The sequence below is a fragment of the Nilaparvata lugens genome, chromosome 5 (assembly GCF_014356525.2).
Source record: "Nilaparvata lugens isolate BPH chromosome 5, ASM1435652v1, whole genome shotgun sequence".
Taxonomy (NCBI): domain Eukaryota; kingdom Metazoa; phylum Arthropoda; class Insecta; order Hemiptera; family Delphacidae; genus Nilaparvata; species Nilaparvata lugens.
Window position 1 is genome coordinate 3,662,934 of NC_052508.1, and position 23,121 is coordinate 3,686,054.

At 32.6% G+C, this 23,121-nt stretch overlaps 1 protein-coding gene across 4 annotated transcripts in view; it reads left to right on the forward strand.

Annotated features, from left to right (window-relative positions):
• Positions 1-3,804: 3,804 nt before the first annotated feature.
• Positions 3,805-23,121, forward strand: part of LOC111043460 (hexokinase-1) — a 31,937-nt gene continuing 12,620 nt past the window's right edge. Inside the window, exons 1-6 of one of the 4 annotated variants that reach the window (XM_022328418.2) lie at positions 3,805-4,284; positions 16,258-16,377; positions 17,349-17,502; positions 18,184-18,402; positions 20,258-20,440; positions 22,396-22,532. In XM_022328418.2, the coding sequence (XP_022184110.1) occupies positions 16,282-16,377; positions 17,349-17,502; positions 18,184-18,402; positions 20,258-20,440; positions 22,396-22,532 (789 nt within the window). In that variant the 5' untranslated portion in view covers positions 3,805-4,284; positions 16,258-16,281. Of the gene's footprint in view, positions 4,285-6,778; positions 6,995-12,526; positions 12,952-14,878; positions 15,311-16,257; positions 16,378-17,348; positions 17,503-18,183; positions 18,403-20,257; positions 20,441-22,395; positions 22,533-23,121 lie in introns of those variants that run through there. The other 3 variants (XM_022328419.2, XM_039429732.1, XM_022328417.2) reach the window with 3 other exon arrangements.

Below are 23,121 nucleotides of genomic sequence, written 5' to 3' on the forward strand. Positions count from 1 at the left end.
ACGGGGTCTTCTTCCTAGAGGGTTGGGTAAATCATGAATACAGCAGTCTGAAATGGATTTCACAGTAATTTTTTCTGAATAATAGTATCTGATTAATAATTATTAATTAATTAATTTCTGATTATATCTGATTAATAGTAAGTTAACATTTGCTAGGGCACAAAAGCTCATCATTTACGCTTATTATAATTCCAAAACTAGTAGGTTCTATTACCTAAAATCACGTAACAGAAGGTATGAGCTATAAGGTTACAGAACCTCACAGTTGCAACTAAGTGCTGAGATGTTCTTATATGAATGTTTTGAAATATCATGCATTGAAAGCTCTCATAATGGAGAGAAATATTGAATTTTTGTACATGTATCAGATCAAGTGATTAAAAAACACGCATTGGAAAAATACAATGAAAATATTATATTTACACCAGTTTTGTTATCATTTTGACAATACCTCACTAAATAAGAAGAAAGGCTGCATGGGATAAAATAAGTGCTAGCAGGCAAATAGCTTACTTCATCCTTCGTTTGAGCATCAACACAGAAGAAACATGATCCTATCATCCCATCCTTCTCTGTGGCATCAACCTGTCGTTTAAAATCAAGAAAGTGTTTCATTTTTGTGACTCATATGCTAGAGGGCTCACCCCACGAATATCGAATGATTGTGGGGTGAATAGCCTATGTCAGTGAAGAGGTGATCTTGGGTTGGAAGAATTTCCTTGAAGATAAGAGTAGGCTCCCGGAAACAGTTCACATTTCCTTATCTAAAAGATTTTTAACAGTCTGAAGATTGGTTAATTCAGATACTAGACACATTTTTTGGAAAGAAGTGGGAATCTTGCCTGTTCAAGAGAATGTCTTGCGTGAGTGTGCTGTCATTATGAGGTGCATCTGCTTGAATGCCTCCCCTTCATGACACTAGCAAGGAGGACCCTCCTCTCCAATTTGCGTTTACTAGTAGAAGAAATGAGAACTTGTAGATTGGCTGAAATTTCATCCAAACTTATCAATAGAGAAATGTTCCAAGCAGACGGTTTCTTGCAACAGACAAGGTCCACATTTTTGCTTATTGTAACTTGAAAAAAGAAGGTTCTATATTACGAGAACAGAGAACATAGGGAGAAGATACCCCACAGCTATGACTAGGTGCTGAGATGTGCTTTCATGAATACTACTTACTTACTCCTAGGGCCATCTATATCTAAGTTGACATTTGACATTTGCCGCACCAACAAACTGTCTCCACGTAGTTCGCTCCTCAGCATCTCTTTCTGTCACTTTAAGTTTCTCCATGTCAGTCTTAACCTGTTGCCACCATCTCTGACTGGGTCTCCCACGGGGTCTTCTTCCTAGAGGGTTGGGTAAATCATGAATACAGCAGTCTGAAATGGATTTCACAGTAATTTTTTCTGAATAATAGTATCTGATTAATAATTATTAATTAATTACTTTCTGATTATATCCTATTAATTAATTAATTTCTGATTAATAGTAAGTTAACATTTGCTAGGGCACAAAAGCTCATCATTTACGCTTATTATAATTCCAAAACTAGTAGGTTCTATTACCTAAAATCACGTAACAGAAGGTATGAGCTATAAGGTTACAGAACCTCACAGTTGCAACTAAGTGCTGAGATGTTCTTATATGAATGTTTTGAAATATCATGCATTGAAAGCTCTCATAATGGAGAGAAATATTGAATTTTTGTACATGTATCAGATCAAGTGATTAAAAAACACGCATTGGAAAAATACAATGAAAATATTATATTTACACCAGTTTTGTTATCATTTTGACAATACCTCACTAAATAAGAAGAAAGGCTGCATGGGATAAAATAAGTGCTAGCAGGCAAATAGCTTACTTCATCCTTCGTTTGAGCATCAACACAGAAGAAACATGATCCTATCATCCCATCCTTCTCTGTGGCATCAACCTGTCGTTTAAAATCAAGAAAGTGTTTCATTTTTGTGACTCATATGCTAGAGGGCTCACCCCACGAATATCGAATGATTGTGGGGTGAATAGCCTATGTCAGTGAAGAGGTGATCTTGGGTTGGAAGAATTTCCTTGAAGATAAGAGTAGGCTCCCGGAAACAGTTCACATTTCCTTATCTAAAAGATTTTTAACAGTCTGAAGATTGGTTAATTCAGATACTAGACACATTTTTTGGAAAGAAGTGGGAATCTTGCCTGTTCAAGAGAATGTCTTGCGTGAGTGTGCTGTCATTATGAGGTGCATCTGCTTGAATGCCTCCCCTTCATGACACTAGCAAGGAGGACCCTCCTTTATTGCTGATGATAATGTAGTAATAGAAAAAAATACTTATAGTATTATGTTAATTTCGTGAATCCATACGTATTTTCTCAACTAGTTGGATGTTGGGATATTCTTAATCTTCTAAAAGATTTTTTTTATCTTCTGAGAGAGCGGTGTTGTCATCTCTTGGTGTACCACATTTTTTGCTGATGATTCTCAAATGAATCTGAAAACTGCACTACTGATGAGGTGAATAGTGATGAAGAAATATGATGCCGGAATACCACAGCCTATGACCACAAACCATGATCCAATCGAACCATACAGAGGAACTGGTAAGTCAACCCTTTTACTTTCTATAATTACGCTGCAGTACTCCTATTTGTTATCTGATTCCTTCTTTTCCACACATTACTTTTTTAAATTAGCTTAATACCCATCATATGACTTCTCAACCCTACTTTGCTACAGTTCTTTAATTTGAATAAATTAGGTACCCATTTTTTAAAAATTCTTGAATGTATTTCTAGATATTGTGTGTTGTTTCTAACAATATTTGAAAATTAATTCATTCTCATCTGTGTAAAAGTTATGCATTATTTTTTTAACAATTCAAAATAAGACTCAGGCTATATAATGAACTCAATCTCATAATAATACATTTCAATCAAACTATATAATTTTTCAGTTCTAATATAATTCAGAAAATATAAAAACAATAAACCCAGTAAATTTTTGGAGTAGAAGATTTCAAATGTTATTATTCTACCTATTAAGAATAGAATGTCGCTCAGTTAGATTTAATTTTATCTAATAGATAACTCTATCTTTTCAATTCTCACAACAATTCTATATTAAAGTTTCATTCTATCCAATTCATTCTATTGAAAAAATCTACTTCGGTTTCTTTGTTGGAAAGATCGTTACAATTACCCAATAATGCCATTTCAAGTATAATCAATCAGTAAAAATTGGTAATAATATGCTATAATTTATAAAATAGAATGGTAGTACCCTTTAAAATTAATGAAATAATAGAATAAAAATACAATTATTATAACTACTAGTTTCGGTGATCGTAAGGCTTTAAAAATAAATTTCAAATAAAGATTAAATTCCAAATTAAAAAATAATAATTCTAAGTGAAATCACTTGAAGATGATATTAAAAATAACAAAACTATTAGAAAACATTTATTTGATTTTTTTTTAAACCTGACGATGGTGTGATCACCGAAACTAGTAGTTATAATTTTGTATTCCTATTCTATTATTTTATTAATTTCAAAGGGTACTATAATTCTATTTTATAAATATAAGAAAGTAGCCCTGAATTTATACATTTAAAGAAAATATGTTATAACTTTATAAAATCAACTCTCAGATTCATTGATAAAATTTCTCACGATCTTGTCAATTCTTAACTCACTTTCTACTGTAAATCTAAAGTCAACTTATTGTGTTAGTTACTAAAATTAGGATAAATAAATCTACGGTAATCACCGATGCACTGCGAATCCAAAGTTGTATACTTTTCAATCCAGTTAATAAACTTATGGTAACACGTTCTTTCCAAGATCTATGCTCTTTCAATTTTGCAGGAAAGAGCATAAGCTGCGCCCAATGTCTTCTGATTGGTGAAGACAGGAGGATGAACGGAAGAGGGGGGGACGTTGGTCAGACTTGTACGAGGTCAGTAATGACCGCAACCACTTTCAAGATCGGCGAAAGGAGTCAGTCAGTGCAGTCAGTTGCCGATAACCGCGCTGTCCAGTGTTTTGACGCTCTGAAGTTAGTCTTTTCGTTCTGACGCTCTGAAGCCAGTATAACAAACTTCAAAAACTCCAAACTCCAGTGCGCATCATCTGAATTAGTTCAGCGTTTCTGTGCGTGCGCACTGCGTTTTCATCCCCTTGGTCCGAACAGCGCTGATCCGAACAAGTGGCGAACAAAATTATGCTACTCCGCCAGCATCCCTTCCAGATTGTCTTTGGACTCCTGCAGTAAACTACAGCTGACAAGGTAGGACACATTCATAAAATTCATTTATTATCTCGTAATTGAATGAAAGTTGAGATACCTTATCTAAAAGACATTGATACTTTTATCAGAAAAACTGCTGATTTTTGTTGTATTAGTGATAATTTTTTATTCGAACACAAGTTTAATGATTTATTGAGAACGACATAACTTCATTATCAAAAGTTATTGTTGTAAAGTAGTTTTGAGATGGTTTGTTACATTGAGATAATAATATTTACATCGAAACTTCATTTCAACTCAGAAAATCTTTAAACGTATAGAAGTAATGAATTAAACTTGAATTAAAAAAACACTTTTGGAGTGAAAATGCACTTACTTTGGTAGTGACGATCGTTTCGACCTGGTGTGGGTCATCATCAGACTGTGGAAATTTACTCAGAACCTAATCTGGTTGTATGGATATGCAACAGCGTAAGTAATAAATATAAAATTTTGTTGAGGGCCACTTTTATCTATCTGGAAATTAGAAATCCAAGTGCCTTTTTAAAACTTTTATTCCCAACATGTTTAAAAATATCAACTTAAAAATGGCATTAATATATTGAAACATGTTGTGAATTAAAGTTTTAATAAAGGGTACTCAGATTATCAATTTCCAGAGAAATGATGAAAATTTGAAAGAGCAATACTTCCCTTATCTACGGTAGTAGGCAAGAAAAGTGAGAAAGGGAATTCTTTTGTAGTATTGGTGATGGTCATTTTATATAGAAATTCATACTCATTCTTGAATTGATGTTGGCGCATCAAATTTACATACAAAGTTTTCATGGAGAGTATAGTTTTTATGAGGATTAGTGATACATACATTTGGTATGAATAATTTATATCCAATTAAGATACAACTTTATCATGGATAGGATACTTAATCAGTAGCCCATTCAGTCAGTATTAGTTCAAATTTCTGTAAATTTATATTGCATTTGTATGTAGGGAATAAATAATTTATTTTTATTATTAAACTACTGTAAAGTGAGAAGACTTCCTTCCTGAGTCACCTAGTCTTTTTTGTATTATTACTTATATTGTTTTACCGTATTTTGATCTATTATTTTCTCAAAGAAATAATACAAACATTTCAGTCATAACTTAACCATCACCACCATCAACAACTATAAGTTATTAATATTTGAGAAAACTGATATCAATAGATTTTTGGCTCTTCAATTACCCTTACAAAGAAAAGGAAGAAATTTAATGTTCTATTCAACTAAAGTACCATAGATAATGTTCTAAAATAATAAAAGTGAAAGTGAAATAATAAGTTGTTTAGACCATTTTAGTTTTGACTAAACTTTATGTGAAATAAAAAATATTGTACAAATAATAATGAAAAACATTATTGAAATAAAAACACATAGATGTTGTCAGTTTTTTTACACTTTAATTTGGTACACGACCATGGTTAAAGACTACTACTTAAATAAAGACTACTTAAATATCTTAATAAGGAGGTGGTACTTCTGGATTTAATAAAATCTTGATACTTGAAAAAATGTCAGTTTTCACTATATTTTAGTTGGAATGTCTTCAACCGAACACCTCATCTATTACAGTATTATTCTATTATGTATTTCTTTTCTCATATTAATTTTTCTATTGACATATAAGGTAGATCGATAAAAATTTAAACAATATTGACATTCAATCATGGTCGTCAAAACATAAAACATTGAAATTAAAACTTATGTATGAACGGAAAATATTATTTATCCAATAATTTTTTATAGTTTAACAAAAAAAAGTTCTGCACTACCTATCCTCTCCGGGGTGTTTCTCTGTAATTCTCCTTTTAGACTTGTAAGTTCTGTTCCATTAGCATGAAAATGCCTCTTGGTAATTGCTTTGTTGATGAATGCTTTAGACATAAAATAACTCACTTATTAACAAGGTAGGTCTGATCTTGATTGCCACCAATTATTAGTAATATTGATACGAACTGGTTCGCGCTCCTTCTAACATTACTGAAGCTTCGAATTTTCGAAGTTTATCTATTCTTTTTTCCATATTTTTACTACCTATAAAATGCATAAGCACATTTCGTTCTCATTACTCTCATTACTAAAGCAAATTTACTTGAAAATTGTTTCATTACTCGATCTTTTTTCATTTACAAGATTATCTACTCTCTCTTTCCATATTTCTATCATCTATATTTTTCTCTTTCTCAAAAATAGCCTACAACTTACTTTATCTCTCCTTCGTTACGTTATTGTGTGTTTATCTACTCTCTCTTTCCATATTTTTATCATCTACATTTTTCTCTTTCTCAAAAATAGTCTCAAACTTATTTCATCTCTCCTTAGCTACTTTATTGTGTGTTGCGTAAACTGAATGCAACACGCCTACTACAGTATAGTAGGCCTACTATGGCTTAATCTGCCGGGAAGCTTCATATTGGCGAGGGCTCGACTATTTTTTTATGAGTGGTGGGGACTCGAAGAACAGTCACTGCTGTTGCTTAGTCAACTGTCATCATTGGTTAAATGGACAGCATTGATGCTATTCATAAGGGATGCTGACTGTTAAAAGTGAATTCCACTGTAGCAATGTGGTGTGGCCAGAGTGTGTGTGTGTGTCTGCTGCTCAATTGATATGAGCTCAGCTTCCATCACTACTTGGTCGATGTAGTTCCATATTTCTTATCAAGGCCTCACATCAATCCGAATTGAGATGATCGCGTCTTGATAAGGTGAGTTACGTATTCAAAACAATTTGGGAATTCGAGGAGAAGATTGGGTTTCAGCTGAATAATTTGTTATATTATAGTTAGGATTGAATTAATTTGTTATCAAGTTTGTCAATGTGCTCATAGCTTAGCCATATTCTTCAATAACACTCAACAATACTGTAATTATGATTGGCATTGAACGGGTTTTCTCACTAAATTCACCACCATTGTAAGTTCTTTATGAGAATTCAAATGTTACCCAACATTCAAGTATTATTTATATGATTACTTTTTAAAATTACAAGAACGTTTTGTTTTAGAGGGATACACTTGTGCCCGAAAATCGCTCAAAGAATTAATGTAAAGACAAAAAAAATGTTTTTGTAGCAGTGACATTTTCCATCGCTATAATTGCTGGTTTTGCCTGAAATTACCGCTGATTTATCTCAAGATTGCACTTACTAGAGAATAGCAAAATTTGAAAAAGTAGCAAAATGGTTCATGTAAGTTTTGGTTAGAACGATCACAGGAGAGTATTTTTTCAGTTTGATGATAAATATCTTATTTTTAAGAGGTCTATGGAAATAATTAATGATTGGGAACAATAATATTATTGAATTTATGGCAAATTCACTTTGTAATATATCTATATATTTTTCTTTTGTACTTCAGTATTTTTTCTCTTCTTAATACAAGCTCACGATCTTGTGAGCTTCGAGTTCTGTTGATAATTTTATTTTTGTAATTATTATGTAATAGCATAATATATAAATTCGTACAAATAAAAAATTAATTCGAATATCTGAATAAGAAAATCAAGGGTGTCTACTTAACGTTCAAGTCCAAGTACTTACCATATTATTGTTTTAATACACGCATGATTCCAAGTTTTTGGACATCTAAATAAAACATAGTTTTGTTGGACAAATCTTCCATCCATAACAATTAAATGTTCCCAAAACAAGTAGTCGTGAGTTTCTTTATCTACAATTGGTCTTATTAATTTATCAATCGAGTAGATCTTGGGAATTGCTGCTCCAGCGAAGAAATATGTTAGTCTGAGAAGTTTAACAGGCGAGTCCATGGGGGGCCACTTTCTGACTTAAGTGTAGGGTTAGTTATGGTTAGCAGTTTGAAGGGAATGTTGGTTTTTGTATCATATTATTATGGAATTTGTATACCGGTGAAAAATTGTCGCGGCAGGACGCCAGAGCTTGAACTTGAACCTTTGTGCCTCTCACATATGCTCTTCCAGCTATTAATCGTCTCGTTTTTTGAATCTTAATAAGACCTTACCGTATTTTATTGATCTCCAATAGTTTGCTCGTGTCACTTTCGTTTTCCTTAATTTTCTTTTTTCTAGATTCTAGACTTCATCTATCTTTCAAGCTTCCAAGTCGCCGTACATTTCTCATAAACACTTCTTCATAATACTTGTTCCTCATTCCTAGTCTCCCAAGTTCTTATTCTCAAATTCCTCCTTTGCCTGGATCATCGCCCTCTCCAATGCTCTCCCTTCCACCTTTTCTTCTTCGTATTATTACTCTATCAAAAATATTAATTCAAGCTAAATTTTTATGTCAAAATTCCTTGTGATTTGTAAAGTGTACAATTTTGGAAACAAATTACCATTACATTATTTATTACAAAATAAATATCTATTGTAGAAAAGTTGACTTAGACAGATCAGAGAGCTGATTTACCATAGAAAAAACTACTCTCTTGCAGTAACGTGACCGTACAGTCTAACAACTTATACAGTCTATATGAAATGCAGACTTTAAACTAATGTTGTTCTATTCTGTCTCATAGAACTTTGAACTAAAATCAACACTTATAAAAATGCAAACACCTCTTTGAGGAAGAATTATAGTAATACTCTGTTCCTACTAGTTTGATTTATGATGATAATGTTGTTGACAGTCTAAGCAAGTGCCACTGATTGACAAGTAGAACAATAGAATAGAATACTTGTTTTCCTTGACCTGAAGACAATACTAGTGATAAAATGTTGAAAGTAAATCAGCTGCAAGTATTTACCGTCTGCCGCGAATTGAAGTTACCTTTCAGTTCATGAGCTGAACTTTTTTCCTTATCAGTACTACGCACTCTAATGTGGCTTAGCCATACCTGGATATATGAGACAATTTAAAATGATTCTCTAGTATCTTTATAAGTTCATAGCATGCTTCTCAATTTGTAATTGTATTATAACAAATAAATCCGTATTGAACATTCTTAACGAACGAAGCCCGTTTTGTTGCCTGTGGTTATCAGTCAGAACGATTCTAGTAACTGATTGATAATGGAAACAGTTATAAATATGGTCTGTGATGTTTTTACTGTCAAATTTGACTGGAAAAATTCAAAGATATATTCGACAGTTATTGCAATAAAAAAATGTGTATGAATATTCACATTCATACATGTGCATTTATTTTTATTCAATTTATTTATTTCACACACAATACAAGTTTGATATATATTAAAAAAAGAATACATGCAAACATTATCTATGTTTGAGGAGGAGTATGAATGTGAATTTAAGGTTCAATATGTAGTGAAAATATTGTAAGAGTAGGGTAAGAAATCATTGATGATTTGTAGAGATATAGATAGGATGAAAAGCAAATTGAGCTTAGAGTTGAAGCTATTCACAAAAAATCATCTAACATCTCTTATCTCTATCACAACAGTACGTGATCAAAACATGAACTCCGGTCCGGAAAATCTCATTGAATGATCATTGATTCGAAATGGCAGAACTGTTTCCAAGGATTTCCCGAACTGAAAAAGGGAGCCTGCTTCTATTTAGTCAGCAAATGAGAACGGTAGCAATCGAATACAGTCTGTGTATTCTTCGGTAATGAAGATTGAAAACTGTATTTCAATAGAAGAGAAACGTGACAGAACAGAGGAAACATGACTATTTCTATCCAGCTCTTTTCCAACTGATTGAATAATGAGTTGCATACTGAATTTCAAGATTTCAATCATATTTGTCAACATAATTGTTTCTGTCGAACGACGATATTTTCACAAAACTAATCCACTTTCTCTATCAACCTTTTCATCATCTTTTTTCTGACCGGTATACCAAGCGTTAATTGATTCTCCAACACAATAACACTATAGCAGTTGTTTTCGTCGGTCGAAAATTTGTTTTCAAGGTCAGATGTTGTTAATTAATTGGCTAAAATTATTGTTGAGTAAAAAAGTCCATACAAAAAGTATGATACCATTCTTATCTCCATGTATGAAATCAAATACAATTGCCAGTCAATAATGAAAGAAGTTATAATGAAATGAAGTCAGTTATTAGAAAGCTGAAATTGAGATAATTGATGTTTTTCCCCAGCCTAGAAGCTTTGTCAAGTTAATCGTCATTCACTCGAGTACGGTCAAACTACTTTGACATCCACTACTGAAAAAATTCTCTTGATTCTCTTTTCCGTATTCGATAAGGCAATAAACAATAAACAAGCATTAATATTATTGACTTGTGATAGGCAATGTGATATCATACTCGATTTCTTTTTTGACGTTTCACCTTCTCGCATTGTTGAGAAAATTGCTTTTTATATGATGTGCATTTAATGAGGAATGAACTTTTATTGGTTGCAATAAGTTTATGACGCGTTATTCTATTTTTGTCCTGTTCTCATTCTGGTTATGCTCTATGATTGCTGATAATTTATTGATTACACATTGTGATAGCTGAGTTAAACATTGAATACCTAATAAGAATCTAACTCAACAATACGTTAGCAGTACCATGTTTAACAGAATCTCATTATAATAATGTTATTGCAGCTCACATTAGTTATTGAGAAACAAGATGCTTTTCCATTCTCAGTTCTCATTGATATTGAGTTTTGAGATTGATATTGATTATTACATTTTTCTTTTCACTGTTATTGAACAGATAAAATCAGCAAAATTTATATTGATTTTGAAACTCTCAAATTACATAATATAAATTAAACAAGATCTTCTCAAATCTACTAATTTGACAATAGCTAACAATAGTATTACATTTTTTATAAAATACAATTGTCCCTATACTTTTAATAATCATTTTAAAACACAACGTATCTCTTGATACCGTTGATAGATTCAATTGAATTGAATCGATGATACAATCTTGATACAATTGTATTTGAACTCTATAAAATATTTCGATCATTGAAAAACAGAAGTGCTTGATTGCTGAAACTGAAAACTACATCTTCATTATCAAGAACAAATACATGTTTTATGAGAGGATTCATAGCATACGATTTTATGTATTGAAGAAATAAGAACAAAATCCCATTCCTTCAAATGTTCTTTTCTTTCAGACCGCTTCATATATTAGCTTGGGTATGGGGTTAGTGCGAAGGCTGTTATCTGAGAAGAACACGGGTTAGAATGACAGCAAATCATTTCTAGCAGATTCTGCTCGTGTAACTCTCGGAATAGATTTCTGCTCTTTGACAGAAGTACAATAATTTTGATTGAAGCCTGTATCTCTATGGTTAGGTCAACAATAAATAAGTTGGAGTTGATCGCTTCTGGTCCTGATAGACCTTGAATGTGTGAATGACCTTTCTATTATTACATGAAATTCTTGTTAGATTCAAATTCATTCTGAACGAAATCAGAGATTTTTGAAATTCTGTGAATCGTATTATTGCAATATACCTCATGTAATGAACTTGATAATTCACATTCGAAATATTAGCGACTCAAAGTATGTTTAACACTTGAAAAAGACAAATTGTAACATAATTAATCAACAATATATTTGATCGAATTCAAAGTGTTTGACGAATAGTGATATATAAGATTGAAAATTCATTCAACTATTAGGAAACTTTTGTGAGTAATACGCAATGTAGGTATTTGAAATTTTGTCTAATTAGGTCATTAACACCTCGAGGTGAACGAAATACTCTTATATTTAAATTGCAAAGAACATAGATTGAATAATGCTGGTGATAATATTGTTTATCGACTCTAAAATTAAAAAATACCATGAGTTGGATACTATTATTCAGTTAAAAAATGATTAAACAAAATATATTATTAGAATGAGATTTAGTTTCAGCTGCCAGTATTTCGTTTCCCATTTAAACAATATTGACATTTTGATTCTCGACATTATTCAACATGAGCTTATTATAATGGATGGTAATTACTTTTAAATAACATAAATAATCCAATCTTTAAATTGAATATGTTTTTGAAATATATTAAGGAAACATTTTTATTCCTCTATAAAATTGTAGAGATTCTTTATATGCTCTCAAAGCTATTTACTGAAAATGATTTATATTATGCTGGAACAAAAAAATATTGAAATTAGTTGTGCAGTCCACAAGGAAATCTTGCAAGTCCAATACAATCTATAACTCCTCCTTCATCTATGTCACCATAAATTAATGTAGCTTGTACAAAACTGGTTTCCAGACAGCCTCTCCTCTGGCGGTGAACTTGAAACTTGTAGCCTATTTGTCATTGACTTCTCAAGGGTTGTTCTTAATTCTAAAAAGAACATTAGCATTTCAGATAGTGAATCTTGTACGTTGTGGTCAACGGCGCCGAGAGCCTCTCTCACATTCTTGCAATCGATAAATCCGGTTCCCTGAATAAATTCAAATCAAGACTCGAACGAAGACTAGAGTAAACAACTCTATTTTTAGAATAAGAACCAGCGCGTCGTTGGATGGTTTCTTCTTGAAGTTATCAGTGGCTCAATCACAATCGCTTATCAAATTCATTTCAACTCCTGAGGATAGTTTCAGTATTTGCAATGCTACATTGAGTAAATCATCATTATGGTGACGAATTCCTAGGTGTTTACATTTTGTTTGAATGATGTGAACAGAAAATACATTATCTGATTCTGAGATGTTTTTGCTTTCTATGCATTCCTGGGACTAAATTTGCAAGTGACTAAATTGAACGGAATTATTCACAAATTTCAATCAGACTAGGTAGGTACTCTAAATCTAGATATACGGGGATTTGGTGTATGTATATTCATTAATTAATTTATTTTCATACGCTCAATACATTCAATCATATGAATATATTTGTAGGACCAAGTTGCACAGTGAATAGTATCTATATTAATAACTTAATGTACAACATTTTCAAGCATTAAATTCTTACAACTTGAATACCAACCAATTCCTATGCTTCAAAGAATCTCAAAATACATCGCATGATCCAATTGATGAATTAATGTGAATAAAGCAATTTAATAATTCTAATAAAATCGAGTGGAGGGTTGTTCTGCAGAGTTTGGCGTGAAATCGTCCCCAAAGAAAAGTATAGGATAAAACCAGGCCCATTCATCTCTCATTATCATACCGCCCATTACCCACTCACAAGTCTGGGACTCATATGGGCATCATCCTCATCATAAAGGCAAAATCTTGAACACTGCTATTCAAAACTAGGGCGATAACCTTTATTCATAAATTCCTTTCAGAAACATTCCAAACTTGAAAGCATTACATTGAGAACGTCAAAAAATGCCAATGAGTAGATAAGTTATTGTACCTGAGAAGTCAGAGAGTGTAGTTTGGGGCGTGTGCTAGAAAGAGACGATGAAAAGCACGAGCTTCTTGATAGTTGTTTACAAGCATAGTAGTGAGAATAGTTGTGTCAATGAATAGAATACGCTAGAAGCGGCTATTTGTGATGGCTATATTGGAGGATGCACTTCACTATGACCTTGTTAACAGCCTTGCCACTTACCATTTCTCGGCCTGTAGTTTCTATTCTTGCTAGAAGCACATATCTCATCAATCATTAGCATCATTTGAGTCAAAGAATAGAAGCTCAAAAGCAATTATTAACTTAATCTCAATCAAATAATATATTTTTGTAGTAGCTGTCATCAATTTTCAAATCAGTGATTTATTTCCTAAATAAATTTTCATAGCACTTTCAAATAATGTAATCATCACTGATAGCTTTCAAAGAATTCGAAGCCATAATGATAATTTCAGAAAAGCCATTAATTTTCACATTATTAAATATTTGCGTAAGTAACTATAGAGATTTGAGGGCACATTAAGATACATTCAGTTGTAAAATGTTGCCAGATTTAATAAATATCTAGAATGTTCTTGCAAAAGCGGCTTTTTAACTTGAAGCGATTACTTTTGAAAACTGGAGCGATCTTCAATGAATTCAATCACGCTCCTATCGCAACCAATCCAGGAGGGGCTAATTGTTTATGGAAAGAAGCTTTTGACTGAAATCATTTATCGTAGTTATTATATCTTCAAAATTGAAACAAACAGAAGACGATGTAAGAAGATATGAAGAATATGAGATTTTGTGGTAGAATAGAAAAATCTAGAACTGGGAAACAATTATTATTATAATTGGAAAAAATAATCTCCTTCTTGGTTATCAATTTAAAATGCTGATTAGTAAATAATTAATTGAATGAGCTTTGTGATAAGAAACACCGCGTAGTGGTAGTTATGTAATTAGATGCTCAATTTTCTTAGATCCTCAAGTTTTACGATTTTTTTTTCCAGGAGTAGAATAACTTTTTCACTATTTCATTTGTTGACGTAGCGAAGTTTGGACAGTAATGTCCACTCTACCACTTGAATACGTCAGGAGCAATACAAATTCGAAAAATACATTTATTAAAACCTGGTGGGGTTTTCTCAGAGTCAATTGTCTTAATAATTGAATAAATAAATAAGTGAATAAACATAAAAATGAATCATCAAGTAATTGCTGAATATAACTAATAATTGAATTTTGGGGAGAATTTGTGTGAAAAATGCATGAAACAAAAATTGTCTAGTCTAAATCAATCGATAGACCATTGACTATTATGCCATATCAAACTTATCAGTAAAATGGTTATAAGCCTCGTAAAACACTTGAGACACCGCAGTTTTAAAGCGTGTGTTGAAAGCTTCTGTACTTCATAGAAATGAAGACTGATTCTACGTTAATTTCTAATCACTTAGTGTAAATTTTCTGTTTAAAAACAAAGGGTCGTAGTATCTCAAGCTATTAATCAATTTGCAATGATTTCCTAAATTGTTTTGTCATTACATGAAGATATTTGGAAGGAATTATAGCTCATAAATGATTCTCTGCGTAGGTTCTTATCTAAACCTACATTGTGCTTTGGTTTTCAGCTCACCAAAGTCAAATGATACTGATGCCAGGTTATCGTATTTGTGACCTTACTTTTATTTCCATCGAATCCAAGTGAATGTTACAAAAAAAGATCAGTTTATGTTTAACTTTCAAATTAGATGTATGTGTGAGTGCATAAATGACGTGAGATACAGTTGAAAGTTTTGAGTTCTGGTAAGATTTCTCATCGTATCATAATTGTTGAATATTATCTTTTCATTTACTTTCCAGAAATATTATATATTGAGACTTTCTTAGCAATTGAAAATTAAAAGAAAGTTGTAAATTCACTAGACAAGGTGGCATTTCAATGCCATGTATTCACCAAATTTTATTATGAATGAAAAGAATGCTCTATAGAGTAGACTGTAAGTGTAATTTCTTCCAGATTACAAATAATCTATTCATTCTGAAACGCATTTCAAAATCAGTAGAAAACGATAATGCTTCTTTAATGTTGGATAATCACCTTCCAATACAGTTTTCTCATATTCTTTATAGTATAATTCCAATCTATTTCATATAAATTATTTATAAAACAATCATATTACCTACTTTTAAACTATTAATCTTAGATGGTTTACTACTTCACCGTAATATTATAATTATTGAAATTAATAGATTTATTACTATTATATAATTATTATATTACTCCAAATGTCATGATGTCTTGAGTTTCAATTTACACTGTTATGTTTGAGCTGCAAGCATTATTGTGCCCTGTTTAAAATGTTACAATCATGTTTAATTTTGACGAAATGTACCCAATTCTATTCAAATTCAATTATTATTGTTTGTTGTTTCAAGTATGTCTCATGTTCGTCCACTACAAGTTTATCTGTGACAAAGCTTTTCTATGTTTTTATAAAAAGGAATAAATTTTATTATTTCATTTCATTATTTACAATAGATATTCAACATGAAGAATTAATTGAAAAGAAGTGATGGTTAATAAATAAAACTGACAGGAATAATAAATAGATAGCTTCGATCTATTAATATTTTATTCAAATATCGATACTAATATGAAAATACAATAATTACCGTATGTTATGTTCAAAATTAATCCACAAGTGAATGATATATATACAGAATAAATACAATGTTGAATACTTTTCCAGGAAGGTCCCAAGGATCCAGCCAAAATGGTTTCCCGCCAGTCGAGTGTAGATGTGACCCCCAACAAATATTATGCAAGAATCTCAACACCACTCCTCAGAAACACCACCAAGATGAAAAAGGTGAGCGCTAATTGTCAACAAAATGCTGACTGGTAGAAATTCATCATCGGAAATCGTTAAAGTGAAGTTTTTTCATAATAAATTATCCTGTGGCAAGTTGTTTTTTCTGTATTATCTATTCTATCAAGCACTAGATGTAATAAGCTGAGATAAGAGGAAAATTCCATGCCTGTCTTTCAGTCCTTAGTTCATTTTCGTACGTTTAAAGCGAAAAACGTCAACCCGAGGTTATCAAGAACAAATGATCAAGACTTTGTTGGTGTCACTTAAAACACAGCCTATTTTACCAATAATTTTTACTGAATTTGATATTTCAAATTTGACTGACATGACCAGTAATGTCACTTAATTTTATCTTTCCTGTATTAGAAGTCTTCAATTTCTGTATTAGAAGTCAATTTGTCTATCCAACAAATAGACATTTATTTTTCTTGATTCCAATGCTAATAATAAATGATAATTTTCTTTAATTTTCAAATCACTTTAAATAAGAGTTTATATTTTTTGTCACATTAAGTTTTATTTTTATAAGAGATTCTAACAATATCAAAGCCACTTACATAGGTAATCTCTAAATTGTCTTATTTCCTGGAGCAAAATATTAGATAAGGAGCAAAATAATGGATGCAATAAGAATTTTTTTTTCTTCTGAGGTTGATGAAAGTATTGCCTTCTTATACTCCTTCATAGAATTCAGCAGACTGAAATCCTCAACAAGAAGGTGCTCGTTCATATGTGTTTCATATGCCTTCTAATACCGCTTTCATAATGTGTACTTAATTTTTATGAAATAAGAAAAGTTTGAGACTTATCAGGGATGAAGTATACGGTTCAAAAAATGATTGGAAAATAAATTTTTCAAAGAGAAACGTGATTTCCTTTGTTGAAAAAGATTGTTAAATCGGTAGAGACATCCTTTATGTTTTGATAATGCATTTTTAAATTTTTCATTGCCGTCTTCATTTTTGCAGGTGGAGAACCTGCTCGCAGGTATTCATTTATCTGAGGAGGTCGTTTCTCGGGTGAAATCCGTATTTCTGTCAGAAATAGAGCTTGGCATCAACGAGGAACCATCTTCTTTACAAATGGAAAACACATACGTACCTGAATTACCTGATGGAACGGGTCAGTTTATAAATCTAGAATGCAATGTGAATTTCTTGATTGGGTCATCATACTGCTTAACAACCCTGATTTTCCAGTTTACAACATTTGAAAATGTACATCTTCAGCTGTAGAAATTAAATAGAGCTCCTTTCAAAAAACCTATAAACAGATCAATCAATATTTTCCCCAATAACGCAAAAAATGCTTTATGTTTCCAATTACTGATGAAGTACCTATTTGAAATGCTTGAAGAATACTTGAAAGTTCACAATTTTGTTTGTTGTAATGATTGCTTATAAAAATAATTAGAGCTACATACAGCTGTACCGTACTCATATTATTGCACAATACGTTCACGTTACAGTTGTACTGTACTTATGTATCACTTTTGCCTGTGAATTTGTTTTTTATTTTTGAAGAATACTTATTCTTTGAGCAGTTTAAATTTCTTGTTCTACTCTTCCCCGTACATTTGCAATCAATTTTAACTATTTCGCTGAGATTTTTCAATTCAGTGACTGGGAAATTTATATTAATCTAGTAATCTTTAGTAAGAATTATCTAGTATTTTAGCCTGAGAAGGAAATTTTACAATCAATAAATTAATTAATTGATTTATTAATACAATATTTCTTACAATCAATTCTAATCAATTTATTGATTAGAATTAGACATTTAATTAGATTTTTTATTTTGAAGAGGAAGGGCTGTTCCTGGCGCTAGATGTTGGGGGAACAAATTTCCGAATTCTCCTGTTGGAATTGATGGAAGGGAGACTGGTGCGAGAAGAAGTGAAGCACTACCACATCACCGATGAACTGCGCTTGGGACCTGGCACCGACCTATTCGATTTCCTGGCAACATGCATTGCAGACTTTGTCAAGGAATTCAACATTGCTGACCAAACTCTACCAATGGGTGAGTTCCTATTGAAAAGTATCATTAGATTGACCAATCCATAGAAACCTTTCAAATAAGATGTATTTAATCTATTTATTGAGATTCTATTTCTTCCTAACGAATGAGATCTTTTGGTTATTACAAAATAATCAATTCGTGTTGTGAACGTTTTAAAAGAATCGTAAGAGACCTTAAGTTAATACAATAGAATATTCCACCACAGCATTATATATTTTTAAGCATTTACTCGTTACAACATGGTCGAGCTTGTAAAAAGTAGTGGTAAATATTCAACATTCTTAAATCGTGAGTAAAATATTTCAATAATTAATTTGAGCATGCTAGGTTGTCTAGATACCATGTCCATGAACCATTTCACCTATCATGAATATCCAAATTCAAAAAGCGGCCCTCCCAAGCAATAGAATTCGAGAACTATTTTCAATTTTTCGATCCAGCACAATTCTCGTATTCTTATAAGAAGTTTTTTCATATAGTTTTAATTATAATTATTTCAATCTAAATCACAGCAAAATAATGGATGTTAGATACCGGGACCGGTAATATCTTTTCTAGAGAAAAGATAGCATGAGAAGGGTTTTTAGCGAAGTGTTTTTATTAGCATGAGAAGATATTCATAGTATTTATGGCGTTTATGTTCCAAATTCCATTGTTAACTCAAGCCGATAGTCCTAGTAGTTCGCTATATGACGCTGGTAGTCTCTCATACTGTGCTGTCCTTACACTCTCACCTGGCCAAGAGACAGTAGACGACAGTGATTGGCTTGAGTTAACAAAAAATTGGCTTGAAATTTGGAACATAAACTATCTTTACTTTGGGATATCTTCTTATGCTATCTTCTCTCTATGGTAATACTGAATGTACCTGCTCAGCGCTGAGGACTACTGTAGAATACTAGCAAAATTAAGTTGAAATGTCTTGAGTGATATACTGTAGCATAGGCTAAGCATAGGAATTGAAAGTCTTTTGCCATGTTGAAGAGCGAGAACGGAATTTCGAACCGTTAGCAGAACTGTTAGAACTGTGTGGAACTACTGGAATTAGCGCTTGTGAATTGTATATGTTTAAACGGCGAGACTCTAGCGCTTCATAGCGCTAGTAACAGAAGTACGTGGAAGACTGGTTTCATTCATTTATTTGGTAAAACACATCACAATATTGGAGAGAAAAACAGGCTTAAATTAACAGTCAAAACCAGCTCGGCATGCCCAATCTCATAAGAAATCTAAAACAGTAATAAGAGACAGTAGACGACAGTGATTGGCTTGAGTTAACAAAAAATTGGCTTGAAATTTGGAACATAAACTATCTTTACTTTGGGATATCTTCTTATTCTATCTTCTCTCTATGGTAATACTGAATGTACCTGCTCAGCGCTGAGGACTACTGTAGAATACTAGCAAAATTAAGTTAAAATGTCTTGAGTGATATACTGTAGCATAGACTAAGCATAGGAATTGAAAGTGTTTTGCCATGTTGAAGAGCGAGAACGGAATTTCGAACCGTTAGCAGAACTTTCTGTTAGAACTGTGTGGAACTACTGGAATTAGCGCTTGTGAATTGTATATGTTTAAACGGCGAGACTCTAGCGCTTCATAGCGCTAGTAACAGAAGTACGTGGAAGACTGGTTTTTTCATTCATTTATTTGGTAAAACACATCACAATATTGGAGAGAAAAACAGGCTTAAATTAACAGTCAAAACCAGCTCGGCATGCCCAATCTCATAAGAAATCTTTGTGTATTTTTTCTCAGTCATGTGGAAATCTCATGTTTATCTTAAGCTCATCTCTGAGTTTATGTTATCAAAACATTTTCTTGTCCAACTCTTGAGATGTCCAATGATTTGCAGGTTTCACGTTCTCATTCCCGATGCACCAAAGATCGATGGACTGTGGCTGTCTGGTGACATGGACCAAGTCGTTCAAGTGCGCGGGCGTGCAAGGCGAGGATGTAGTGGAGATGCTGAGGGAAGCCATCAGGCGGAGGGGGGACATCAAGGTCGAAGTGGTTGCCGTTCTCAATGACACCACAGGTCAGTCTTGATATTGTGCTCAATTTTAATCTAGAACTATTACAGAGATAAAATCAACTAATAATAAATCAATGATTATCACTGATACTTTACTTTATTTTCTTGTTCGTCACAATTATTGAACTGCATTAAGGGAGCAACGATCCAGCAGTATTTGACACGTAAAAGTTTAATCTAATATCTACCATCCTTCAATTTCAACACAACAGATTTCACATAACACACATTAATCAACAAGGAAGTCTGCTAACCTGTAAGGACACAATACAATAAGAAATTCCCGGAGTGTTTTTTGAACTCCTTCAAGCTATCAATTTCTCTTATGTGGGATTGAATTAAATATTTTCATTCCAATATAAAACGGGCCACTCTCCAGCAGTCTAAGTCTATGATGTGGGTAAACAAAACCTCTAAATCTTGTATTATGGGGATGACTCACCTGGTTCTCCTCATACATTCGTCTATTTTTAAAAACGAAGATTGCTAAATCTAATATATAAATATCAGGAGCCGTCAGCAATCTCTTTTCTTCAAAATAAGGTCTGCAAGAACGCATTGTATTAATCTTATAAATTATCCCAATGGCTTTCTTCTGCAGTATGAATATTCCATTATTCTCTATACTTTTCCCAAAAATTACTCCATATCTCATAACTGACAGAAAATAAGCGTGATATACCAAAAGAACAGTTTTTCACTCCCTAATCTAGCCATTACTCTTGATGCAAACAAAGCTATATTCAGTTTACTAGTGACATGAGAAATATGTAGCTTCCATTTCGAATCACTCTCCAACATCAGACCCAAGAATGTCGTGGAATCAGAAGTTTCAACTTTTTCAGAAGATTCAAGTTTATTCCAAAACTCTTTACTCTCTACTAAAGAGAACTACTTTAGTTTTTTTGTTGTTCAAACTAAGACTATTCTGAACAAATCACGAATCTAATTCAGCAAGACACCTCTCAGCCTCTCTTATCAAACATTCACTGTTCCTACTGGTGATTAAAGCTGTGATATATAAGCTATTGCGCATTGTAGGCTTCATTACTTTTATGCTATTTACTATCCTTGGTACTGTATAGCTCTACAAGATAAGCCATTGCTCAGGAATAGTTTTGCCTATTAAGGTGCGTACAGACTCACGCGCCGCGAACATGAGCAATTCACTTTTAATCAGCTGATGCCAAGCTTTTTATATCTGTATCTTACCGTTTCTGTAAAAAACAGATATAATCAGCTGATTAAAAGTGAATTGCTCATGTTCGCGGCGCGTATATCTGTACGCACCTTTAGAATGAAATTACATTGTATTATTTTTATACTAACAATATTAACCCAGTGAATTTTCACCCATGTAATATAAATCGTTCAACTTATCAGCCATATAGTCGATTGAAATATTGAAAAAATTGTATCCACTTCAAATTAGATTATTTATTCTGTTTACTTCAAATTATAAGTATGAGGTCTATGCTTTAATAAAAAGAGGAATATAGTGCTAAGAAATTCAAGGTTTCAACTAAGAATTGAACTGGGGACTTGAAGCGTGATGTCTTGTAAAATAAAGGTGAAATAAGAAATAACATTCCTAAATTTTTTTTTAAATGTCTTATAGCTTGTCTATGTTTTGCAAAGGAGAGTTGACAGTGTCTTCGGCCTTATGTAAAGTTAACTATGTATTTATCAATTACAATGTAGAGAAAGCATGAAAGCGTGTTTTCATGTAGTATGCTTATTCTATGCAACTATATCTAGAAAATGTCTTGCAAAACAGTATTCAAATAGTAAATAATCTCCATACTAACAATATTATGTCTTATATTTTTCACCAGATGACGTCCAGATTAACATGTGTAATGAAGTGAGGTTTGAAATTGATATCAAACTGTGTTGTGACTTTCGGTTTGAAAAGTTGTTTCATTTTTAGTAAATGTCTGTGGTTTGTGGCTTGCCAGGTACACTGATGCAAGGTGCGCTACTGGACCACAGGACCACAGTTGGCCTGATTCTGGGCACAGGCAGCAATGCCTGCTATCTGGAGCGCGCAGACAGGGTGCATCACTGGGAGTCCAAGCGACATGGTGAGAAAGAGGTACCATATGGCCTACGCTCCCTATCTCTTCATTAATCTGCTTTATACTTTCAAATTTCATCTTAGTTTTTGATTAATTTGAACATCCTAGACCCGTTTTCTAGGTCACTTATTAAATCTTATGAGTCATTAAACCTATAGATTTTATGGTTTATTCTATTTAATGATTGTCCTAGAAACCTAAGTTTCCTAGTGCTTGAGTCTTATTTAATTTCTTAGAGCTTGTTCACATGACAGCGATTTACGCTCGGTTGTCACTAAATTGGCAAATCGCTCGGTTGTCACTCAATTGGCAAATCGCTCGGTTGTCACTCAATTGGCAAATCGCTCGGTTGTCACTCAATTGGCAAATCGCTCGGTTTGCCAGCCTCGTACACATTTCAGCGATTCATGAGCGGTTTGCGCTCGGTTAAGGGTTCAATGAACCTTGCTATATTACTGCTTCTTACATTATCCATATTACTGTGTGTTGAATATCATCATGCTGGTGTCATTAAAAAAAAAATCAAATACATAATGAGTATATTTATCTAAGGTTGTTTTTTGCTCCTGTAAACTGCTGCTCTCTGAAGAAAGTGTCTGTTATCTC